Raw genomic sequence first — 12,121 nt, forward strand, 5'->3', positions numbered from 1 at the left:
TTTTTTAAATAGTCACTATGGTAACTATGCTTTTGGAGCAGTCTCCAGTTCTCTTGGCATTCACATATGCAGTGAATTGCACCAAAGTTAACTTCCACTGAACCAAAGTGAACTCCTAAAAGAGAGCAAGCCATCACTCATAAAAGGTAACACCGCTTAAAAACTAACTTGAAAGTTACAAGAGGCTAGTCTTCTAAGCACCTGTTGAGCTTATACCACAAGGAATAAAGGCAAAAAATGGTGCAACTCCAGAGTAAACAAGGTGTGCCGAATAAAGTGTTGACTGTGTATGATGTAGAGGAATCAGGGTGAAATTCACGTGTGCAGACTTGGACAGGTAAAATATGCAAACGTCCACAAAAAGAAAAGTCAAATCAAAATAACTGTTTAGTTGACAAATGAATCATCACTAGTTTATACTTATGCACATATCCTTCCCACATTGGAGTAGTAGTAAATTGCACCCCCAAATAGATGATTAAATAACACAGTACCATTAACTGTTAAATAAAAAAAAACTCTCTATAACTCTAACGTAAGCAAAGAAGAAGTGAAATAACCAACACACCAAATATATTCCACTTTCGTATTTCTTTTTCAGCATGCCCACACTCTGTCACTCCAACAACCCACGATGCAGCCCAGGCGCATGTGGGCCTGTCAAACATTTGCATCTTTGTACCTCGTTCCTTCACACATGAATGTGAATGTGAATCCGGGTTGCAAGCGTGTTTGATGCAGAATTGTGTTGCTGCACATACCTACGTGCCAACTCCAGGCCAGTCCTGCGACAGCTCCATGTCACAAGACAGCAAACATTAACATGCTGAGTCTGCAGCAAGGCACAGTCACCAGGGAAACATTTCAGCTCGACACACACACAGCCAGCCAAAACACACTGCCTTAAAGGCACCAGAAAAACAAGTTATCTTAAATCCCACATACATAAACACAAAAAAGAGCTTTTAAACTTAATGTACACAAACAGAATAATTACAATCTTTAAAGTGTTTATTAAAGAAGGTGGGATTAATTGGCCCAACCTCGACATGTCAGCTACAATTAAAGATAACTATACTTAAAAACATTTCAGCGTGTTAGACAGCTGCTGATATTTGACACGCACACTCTTAAACTGAAGCAACAAAGACCTGGGGAGAGGCTTTTCCTAAGCAAATAAGTTTCTTTAGGCTTCTTCTTTGTGTGACCTTAACTTGGGTAAACATTTGAGAGAAATTGCAGACCCCACAACCCTCAACTATTTTTTTTTTGCCTCTCTCTCAGCCAAAACACAGGCATTAAAGTGACGAGCAGCAGGCCATGACTGGAAATCTGTTTATTAAGCAAAAAATTTGGCACCCACACGAATCAGGTCAAAGGCTGGACTGTCTGCACGATCCTTTTCAAATCCCAGATGACATATTATGTGTCAGAGTCGGCTTACCTTTTTGGCAATGATGGGAATTCCAGCAGCGGTAGTTGTAATTGTTGTTGAACATGGTCTTTTTGCACATGGGATTGTTTTCCATGATGCCTGGACAAACGTCACTGCACTCTTTGGACTGCTTGTTCCCTGCGATGTAATTGTTGAACTCTGCATCCATGATGAGGGACCAGTCTACAGAGTCCAGGTAGCAGAGCTCTGGGTTCTTCTCAATGCGAATGGCTCCCCGCGTGACGTTTCTCAGGTTGTACAGGCCGATGTCCTTCAGGCTGGTCATCTCAAAGATCACCAGGGCATAGTTGTAGAAGAGGTTACGGCCACGGATGACAGAGAGGTTAGGGAAGAGCGTGCTCAGGCTGTCCAGGCCTGAAACTCTGAACAGCAGCAGGTAGTCCGTTATCATGGTCAGCTTAGGAAAGCTGAGGGTGCGGAAGACTTCCTGGTTGAAGTTGTTGTTGCTTTTGTCACCTATGAGAAGGATCTGCAAGTAGCCCTCCACCACTGTGCAGTTCTCCAGTTGTCTGAATTCACTTATGTTGTTGCCGATGTCGATACTGGGAGTGCAGACTGCAAGAGGGAGAAACAAAAAGGACATTGGTGCAAGCAGACTGAATAAGTAAACACAGCCGAGGTTCTTAAAGTGTGGCACAAATATCCACTGAAGGTACCTGAGCAAACGTAGCTGGAGATAGGCACCAGCAACCCTCCCGACCCCATTAGGGACAAGGGTGAACAGAAAATGGATGAGGTACCCGGGCAACCTTTAGAAGTACTCAAGATAATTTTTTGTGTAAATTACTTGCAAGATATGAATAAAATTACTATGATAAAGTGGGCAACAATGAGTCAGAAACTGTTTTATTCACCTCTGAAGTCAGATCTTGGGAATGATAGTAAACACAATTCAGTTGTGTTCCCATTCCAAGTTGGAAAACAACTTGGATTTGCTATTTGACACAAGTGGCCAGACTAACTACTATTATCAACAGAAGCTAATAATAATTAGTATGTCCTTATAAACAGTGTGGATGTGGTACTTGATATGAAAAAGCTGAAAGTACCTACTCTATTATTTTATTTCATTTTCAGTTTTCTTCTTTCAATTGTATTTACCAAAAGCTTATTTAGTATACCAGCAAAAACTGCTCTTAGAAATCAAGATATTTCATGTATTGGATCACTCTTTGCTGTTAAAAGTATATAAAAAAACACACATGCACAAACACTCCACTCCTGCCATTGTCATGCTCACAAAAAATGTTTATCAAATTCAAATATTGACAGTACACTGGAGCTGTGCTGTTGTTGGCAGATGTTTGTCTTCCTGTTCTCATTCTTTAAAAACGACTTCACATGGTGTGACAAAGTAAACACTTGAATTGGGTTGGATTCATGCTTAGTTTAACAATAAACTTTTGACTTCCCGGCTGTTGTTACTCAAGCATAAGCCTCATAACCCCTTACTGTTTTGTTTCTCAGCTTGCTTTTAACAGGCTTTCATAACATTATATCAAGGACACCACCAAAAGACACTTTTTAATTAACATGTACATGTCTGAATATTAGACATGTTAAACATTAATATATTAAACATTACAGTTAAAAACAGATTTTTTGCATGAAAAAGTATATAAATGTATCAGCTGGTCAAGATATGTTCCCAGCTACATATTAAGATCAGACTGTTTTCTTTACAACTAACAATAACAATAGCCTTATGTTTAGAAGGAAAATGTATGAAAAGCTCAAATTTACTGCAATGTGTATTTTATTTATTTATTTTTTTTATTCAATTTAACTAAGGAATTTTGGGGCAACCCCAGTGGTTAGAGATTGAGCTTCTGTCTTGTTATATGTTGCATTTAGGGTGCCCTTTTTGCCCACTTTTCTTAGTAAAGTAGCTCAACAATAGTCCAACTGAAGAGAAAGCATCTGCGAACAAGAATGTTGAAGTCTAGCCACAGACTGTCAATTAGATGAAGGTCTAAACATGACTAAGCTTTAATCTAAACCATTCCATCGTTGCTCTCGTTGTATGTTTAGGTCTTTTCTTCTGCTGGTAGTTCAACATCTGCCCCACGAAGGGTTTCACTGTGCATTTTAATGCATATTTATTTTTTTGTTTTGAACAATAAAATGGGCAGTTATAATTGTTTTCAATATGTGGCGGCTGTAATAACTGAAAAATGTAATACAAAATAGAAAGTCATCAGATCTTTGGAATTTATGCAAGGTTGTAATTTGCGTCCAAAAATTGTTCAGCTATTTCGGCTGACATCAAAATGTTGACCAATCAACACTGCCAACAGGGCAAAGCTCCAAAATTCAACACACACAGTAGTTCTTCTCCAAATGCTTCCGTCCCACAATAGAAATCTTTCCCTCTAGAAATCTCACAGTTCATGCTCACCGATTAAATGAATTAAAGAACTCCTCTTCAACAGGAATGAAATGTCTTGGCTTTGGACCAAAGGCCACAGAACAAAAGGTACTAGTTTGACTTTTGATGTGCACAGATTGGAAATAAATGCATACGAGTGCTTTTAGGTTTGCTGAGGACCAACAATACTTCACTTTTTTTTGTTTTTGCTTTTAAACTTGATGTTTGCTTTGATTCCATGTCCACGCCAACCTCTATTGTAAACTAACTGCTACAAAAACTGAGATCAAAACACAACGCTTTGTACAGTGTGTGCCACTGAATTATGCAAGTCTGTGTGTGGAAAAGTTTGGTGACTAAAGACAGTAATGACTGTTGATGATAGGTGAAGTGTTTACCTTTCCAGCTCTTACTCCCACCTGGAAGATGGGCTCAAAACAATACTCAGCCCGAAGCCCCAGCAGCTCCCACAGCAGCATGGAAGCCATTATCGCACATCACTGCGAGGAAGCTATACACTTCAAAAGCTGGAGGGCATTGAATCATGGAAAACTCACACCAAGCAGCTAACAGGTTGTCACACTACCACTTAAATGCTGGTCTATAAAGTTATACTATTTGAATGTGAAACAAGAAAAGCTGGTAGATTTCCAGTAAAGACATTGTGTTTTCCTGATGATCCCACTACATGAATGGGAGCTTTTATACCTTCAAGGTTGTATAAGAGGCACCATTTTCACCATGCCAACATTGTAAGACAATACTGCATGAAAGAGGAGTGACTTTCCACCTGTTGTGAATGCATAAACTCAGTCCATGCGGCAAGCAGAGCATGAATGCCTGACAATCAGCTGTAGTTAAAAGATCTAAATGAAAATATTTATAAATGTTCAAATATAATTGTAAAATTAGAAAAAAAAATGACACAGGATTTTAGGTCCTAACCTACACCAATGCAAAGCTATAGGCAGATGAGATGGGCATCTTAATTTATTTTACTTTTATGGCAATAAAAACATAGGGAAATTTGATGTGGTTTGGGACAAGAAGAGCTGGCATGGTTGTTCTGTCTCTCGGTAATCAACTTGTCTCTGTTCCCTCTCAGCCATCTGAATACCTGCTAATGCAGTCTCAACATGCAGGCCGATAAAAATGTACACTGCCTGGTGATGTTACATCACCACAGCCTGGATGCTTTACCCTCGGTGGCCTCTCCGCAGATCCAACATGTCCGTCTTTCACAGGGCACTTCTGCTAATTATGATCATGTCGATCCTAACCAGGAGATTCTGATTAAAATATACATGCTTACAGCAGCAGAGGGAAAACACCAATGATAGGTGTAGCAGCCTATTAGCTCCCCCGCTCCCTCTACTTCCACACTCACAGATTTTGAACAGCTGGGTACACAAGCCTATCTCTGCAGCTTTGATGAGCCTCCAGATCACATATTTACTTTTGATAACCTTTCCGGAACTGACTGTAGCACCCAGACAATCAGAGGAAATCCACTTGAAGCTCCATAAAACAAGAAATAAAAGAGGATACACCTCAGCTGCTGCCTCGTCCATCGCCGCTAGGCTACATCCAGGCTGTTTACTCCTCATTACCAATATATTTTTGACAAGGAGCCCGAGGGGGCAAACGTATTCATAAAAAATAATTTTTCACATGAGAAAGAACTTCACCAGAACGCTTTTGCAGAAGCTCAGGCTTGTCAGAAAACCCATTTGGTAGATCTGAATAGCAGCAGAGCTGACCTTGGCTAACCCAAACCTGCAGGGAGCCCACTCCATTCACAACTGATACAGTAAAACAGAAAGAATGCCCAGAGTCTAGCCACACCAGTCATATTTAGCCAGCCGAACACCGGCGCTGGATTTCAACGAAAGAACCCCTCCACTGCTCCCGGGTTCATCCTGTAACCACCGGAGGCTTACAGTAAACTCTGTAACACACAGTCCACAAGCTCCTCACTCTTCCCAATCAACAGAACTCAGTCTGTTTGGCTTGTGAATATTCTTTGGTTTGTTCTATTTTAAAACCAAGACCCTGATTCAACCCGGTAAACCACACCTCCCCAACATGTCATGATGAATAAGGATGAATCAGGAAGCAGTTTAAAATTTAGCTGGAAGCATTTCAGATTGTAATACAAAAGACTAATGTTTAAGTGGCTTAATAAGCTTCAACATAATAAAATTTGAATGTTTACAAGGCATCAAAATCTGTGAGGCTTGAATTCTTGACATTTTAGACACACAAAAGACTAGCTCTTTATTCTGCATAAGTCTTGTTGTCACTTGTTAAAGTTCTGTTAGATGAAAGCTATGGAAACAGATCAAAAAGTATGAACTCACTGCTTTTATGTAAATTAATCTGTTTGACTGAAAGGTGCGGCTGTGCCTCAGGAATATTTTTAACACATTTCCAAGGTCAAAATATCCTTTGGCTTGTTTTACAAAAGAAAATAAATGACTGTTAATGACTTTTTTTCCAAGTCTTTTAAAAGTTTTTAAACTAAAATAATTTTTTGTACCACTGACTGCCATTCAAGACATATTTTTACATACCATCGTTCCAATTTAATGTCTGTCTTTTTTCAATCAATTACATTTCATTCCCACCAAAGCCGCAGATTTTACCATTTTCCATGAGGCAAAATTTGTTTTTAATGTACTATAATCAAACATTCTGCATAGAGGAAGAAAAATCTCCTAAGCTTCTGACTTTGCGGCAATTATAAAAGATGATCAGAATTAATGTTGCCACAAGTTTTTGATAAACCCATGTTTGGATCAAATCAACCAAAATGTCCAGTTTGTATACATGATGTAGGCAAAACAGTTCATTCAGCTTTTAAAAAATAAAAAAGAGGACATTTATCGATATCACTGATAAATAAAAAATATATATATTGAAATGCCATTGGGAAAATTGTATTGATGCTTACCCTGAAATAATCTGAATGGCAACTTTACAGAAATATTTCAAGATCCAACAAAGCAGAAAAGCTAATCAAACAATAAGTGTTGGTTGATTTTTTTCTCTCTATGTCTGAAGTCTCACCACAGACTGGCAGGTCAAAGAAATATTTCTCACTTCCGCTTCAGCCTGGATACAGACTAAAAGTTCAATCTTTACTTCTCGTTCCATTTCCCTGTCGTTTTCCTAATGGGATAACAAACACCTATTACTTTTTTTTTCCTGTTAATTTCAATTTACCACACTGTGACACAGTGTTGACAGTGTGCTGTGCATGTGTAGCCTTGCTGACTTTCTCTACTGCATGACTTGGAGTGATGGATGCAGAGTGCCAACATATCTGGGTTATGACTGTGGTGTGTTTGTGATTAGAGGTCAAGTGATGCGGGTTTTTCTATGGCCAAGGCCAATATTTAGAAATGAGTGCATCTCATGGTCAATATTCCAAGATGATTATTTCTAATTGATTTGGAAGATGCGTTTCTTTGATCTGGAATCAGAAATATGCAAACTAGATGAAGCAGTCCCTTCTTTTTCTTCTGTGACTCCACATGTTTTTTTTTTTTTTCCCCAGCTCCCATCTTTAACAAGATGGGAGCTTTGGCCTTCTAGGAGACGCCACTGTAAAAAAATAATAATTATGGAATTATAATCTCTAATGAGATGCTATTCACTTGGCTTTAAAGATTAAAAATGCCAGCTCATCTGCTTGATTCTTGTGCCTGTTGTGATGTCATTAGCCAAAATCAGACACTGATAATTTTCCCTTAGATTGGCTTTGATCAATGATCAACAACTAAAACACAGAAAAAAAAATCAGATTTTTTTTTCCCCTTTCTGTTTGTTAAATGCCTTGTATTTGCTTAATTTTCAGTTTGATTTAAGACCGCTACCTCTATCAAAGATTCTCCAGCGCATTTAATTTTAGTGACTGGAGAAGAAAATGGGAACCCATCAATTAATTAATCCTTGTATGGTCCAAGCCATTAAAAATTGGAAGTTATTCAAGGGTCAAAAATTTAACCTTAAGGTTTGAATTAAAAGATAAAAACGTTAATTTAAGATGCTGTTGGATATTTAATTGTAATATCTAGACCTGTCACGATAAGCGAAAAATCAATAACTGTACGATAAATTAAAACTATCAACGTCATTTTAATTATCGGCTTTCTCGTCTCTTCCAGCCTTTTTCTCTTTTTGTTGATGACACTAAATGAAAAAAGGCTCAACTCCGCTGCTCTCCACTGACCCTTCCCTCCTCATTTCATTAGTGTAATGTCCAGGCACACTACATGATCTTAGAGCTGTCAGCCGATTGTCGGCCCATTTTCAAAACTTGAGACCACACATTAGCCGACAGAAATCCTAGGTATAACGGCTCGATCGGGTTCGATCATGCCGTGTGGTGTCCAACAATGGGTACAAAATAATGGCCACAAGTCCAGTCAACTAATTTTAAACCCAGGCATTAATCAATGCTTTACTACAATCTACCTGCAACGCATGTGGCTCTAGTGTCAGGGTAAAATCCTGACTGAATGAAAATCATTAGAACCTATTTATGTCACGATAACGAAGAACAGCTGAAAAGTTACCGGGTTCATCAACTGCCAATTTCACTCCAACTCCTCCCCTTGTCATTTCTATATTCTTTGCACGAAATGTTTTATAAACATTAATGTTGTTTCTACATATCATCTCCAATGTCCGCTGGACTTCGGGTTGCACAGTGTCAGCTGTTTGGGATTCCCCAATGTAATTTCCCCTCAGAAAGCGCGGAGGAGAATCCACACTTTCTGATTGGCTACCCGTCACATTCAACAGGCTGCTGTTAACACTCCCAGTCGGGGAAAACACCTGATTTAGATCGGAGCGGCCACAACGATCTACCGCATCACACCACACTCTACGGGATGATAGGTTACGAAATCACAAGCAACAATCTTAGAACAATTAACGTTCTAAGATTGTCATAAGGGGAAAATGAAAGTGTAAACTAAAGTGTAGTGTGAACTATTGCATCAGGTAGTTGATGTGCCCATCTTCTCTATTTAAATCTAATGATTACTGAAGGGCAATATGGTATACAGACTTCATAATCTGCACTCTTTTGGTTGAATGCAGTATTTATTTACACTTTGGTGTTTTTATTCAAGTACATTTTTGTTAATGGAGACTGAGAATCCATTTTATTTTTGTTTTTGGTTGTTTTGTTTATTTTATCAGTTCCAGTGTTAAGTGTTCTTTTGAAAATAAAGGATATCTATCTTTGGCAGGAAATAGCATGTACAAAGGTCTTCAAACAATACTATCGTCTATCGCAATAGTTTTCAAGAAAATTAAAAGCTCAGCAAAATTTGCTATCATGACAGGCCTAGTAATATCTAAGGATATCATTAAAATTTAGCTTTACAACTTTTTTTCTATCTTGTAAATTAAATTGGGAAACTAAACTATACCACAATTTAATCTGCCTTTGTTTTTATCTTGCGTGCAAAATATTGGTATTGTTTCAAAGTTTCTTAATGCACTTTCAGGTGAAATAGTTTAACATATAATTCCTTTGAAAATGTGCCAAACATACCTACATTCAGGATCCTTGCAATTTGTTTTGTTTCAGAATTTAATACTTTTTCAATCTTTACCTGGATTTTTCTTAAAGACTTGATTATTAAAACTTCAGATAAAAGATTAAACCTTTGCCCGGTCAGGTCTTATTATCTACATGATCCTTAAATCATATTTATCACTTTTGGCAGCATGGCAATGTCATTTTTCAATTCCTTTTTTGTATCCACAAATGTTAGATGAACTGAATTTGAAAATGTTACTACTTTTTAAATTGACTTGATTATAAATAATAAAATACACAGTCTATCTGTTTTGTTTATAAGACATTAAGAAATAAGAGTGCCAAATGTTTCATTTACTATTGGAACCAGGTACAGAGCAAAACCTTGATCTAAATGGGAACAGAAAACAGAAGATAAATATTCCTTTTTTTGTTCCTTTTTGAAAGAGGATGCCTTTGATTTCTCAATCAGTAACTGAATAAAAGAGACATAGGTCCACATAAGTGAAGGTATGATGTGGCAAACCAAAGAGTAGGAATATAATCTACATAAAGATTCAATGCAAAAAATGTTAATATATCTGAAATCCATATTTTGTGGATTTTAAATTACAAAATCTAAAATCACAAAATCTGGAAAACACACTTTTCCATACTAAATGGATATTTTTCCTGACGCATCTAGACTTGCAAATTGTAAACTCAAATTCCATACTTTTCCTGACTATATGGGACCCATGTTAACAAGACTGATGGCTATCTACATCACCATGCACAACTAGAATAAAACAGAAAATTGTTTTTAATGACGTTAAAGATTAAAATCAACACTAACATTTTCTCGTTCTTTTATATCTGCACCAGAATTCAATAATCTGCAGAGGCCACATTTGCATATAAAGGCTGATTAACAATAAATGAAATGTTTACATCGCCGAGAGAAATCTGATGGATATAATTCCAACAGATTTTAAAAACAACAACCGTAAAATCACCGTGTTTGTGTTGTTTAATCGAGTGGCCCAGTCTTCCCACATACAGTTTGTGCTGGAGCATGGAAAAACATCGTGTCCCAGTGAGTGTGTTGCTGAGCAGCATTACTTACTCTCTGCGGTGGCGGGCCGAAGGCAGGAGGACAGAGCCAGCATCAGACCCCCAAACAAGGTCAAGCGGCTCCCTTCCATTTGAGACCTCATCCCCGTACACGTAAATTCACCAAACAAACCCGCGGGAAGATGAGTTGCGAAGATGGAAACGAGGGCAAAACCCGGCCACAGCGGTCTAATACCCTATTTTAAAATCTCCAACCAGCACCTTGTAGCTGTTAGCCGGCTAATGGAGCTAATAGCTACTGCCAGGAGGCTAGCGAGGCTGCTCTCTCACGTTTCCTAACGGGAGTCCAGTCGTGCTCCAAATATCACCGATTTATCCCGCTGGCCAGACAGCGCGTATTCATAGCTCACTCTATCCCTGCCAAACACAGCGCTGCATTGACGTGTATAATGAAAGCATGGCGTCTAAACTAGCGGCGGGGATTCCTCGGTGATCGTAATCCACATCTTCACACTCCATATCAACAGGGAGGAAAAATCTTCAATGTCCTGCTGCAGGGTCTTCGGGAAGCATGAAACGGTTCAGACTAGCCTTAAAATGGGGGTGAAATGAGGTGAAGCGGTACATCCAAAGGCACGCTGCATTTAAGCACAGCACTGTTATCTGAACGACGCAACGTCTCTGTGGAAATATCCACGACAAAATCTGGTTTCAGACCGAAGCCTCCTTCCTTCTCCTCCACCTCATTCTCCTCCTCCTCAGCCGGTCATCACACGCTCACATACACTGCCTTGTTGTTGTAGACGTCGTTGATGGTAAAAGTAATATCGGACTGCAAAGCATCTGTTTTGGTTAAGATTTTTTGCAACTCGGTGCTTTTCGCCAATATCTAGCCAAACGGGCAGCGTGGTTAGACAGATTAATGCACAGGTACACGCACGGTCTCGCTCGGTCAGTCTGCAGTCTGCTGCGTTCGCTGTAAACACGGCGCCGTGCGCACAGATTGTCTCTGTCTGAAAGATGAATCACGCAGCTGTACCAACTTAGAGAGCAAGGAGGGCGTCGTTTCTACTGCAGTTTAGCTTTAGTTACCATGGTAGCACTGTCCAGCTTGATGCTTAATAACCTTTTATCAAATAAATTATTAACTGTACCAACAAACTGACTCAAAAGTAGTCACATTACTTAGTCACTGTCGTTAATAGAGAAGAATTTCTCCAAATCATACTTCATTTAGCATTTCTATAAGTGGGTGGTCTAAGAACGCATAAATTCTCTATTGAAAATAGTTTTTTTCGTTGTTTCTTAAAATAGTCAGGATCAAATACGGTCACGATTAACATCGAATTAAAAAATTGACAGAGTGAGACCTCCGTGTCACCATCCTAAATTGACACAGCCATAACCACTCTTTTTTTTTCCTTCTTTTTTTTTTTTTTTTTTTTTTTTTTTTTTTTACAAGACGGCGTAAAGGAAATCTGGGATACTGATCCAGGATCGGGTTTGTTTTGCTGTTCAGAAATGCCCGACGCAGCAACAACCCCCGGCTGCGGATTGCAAGGGCCTTCTCTGACGGGGGAGTGCTATGGTATACAAATGGCATGTATCCTATGCTTTATGTGTCTTTTTAAAGAAAATTCTCCTATATAAAAAAAAAGCTATATTTATATCTAAAAAAAAAAGGCTG

The 12,121-nt window shown here is 38.7% G+C and overlaps 1 protein-coding gene across 1 annotated transcript in view; it reads right to left on the reverse strand.

The window, feature by feature from the left end:
* LOC122822814 (insulin-like growth factor 1 receptor) overlaps positions 1-11,449 on the reverse strand; it is a 51,666-nt gene extending 40,217 nt beyond the window's left edge. The window contains exons 1-2 of the mRNA XM_044101761.1: positions 10,487-11,449; positions 1,445-2,011 (exon numbers count right to left, since the gene is read on the reverse strand). Coding sequence (XP_043957696.1) covers positions 1,445-2,011; positions 10,487-10,577 — 658 coding nt within the window. The 5' untranslated portion in view covers positions 10,578-11,449. The remainder of the gene's footprint in view (positions 1-1,444; positions 2,012-10,486) is intronic.
* Between the last annotated feature and the right edge of the window lie 672 nt (positions 11,450-12,121).

The sequence above is a fragment of the Gambusia affinis genome, linkage group LG02 (assembly GCF_019740435.1).
Source record: "Gambusia affinis linkage group LG02, SWU_Gaff_1.0, whole genome shotgun sequence".
NCBI classification, from domain to species: domain Eukaryota; kingdom Metazoa; phylum Chordata; class Actinopteri; order Cyprinodontiformes; family Poeciliidae; genus Gambusia; species Gambusia affinis.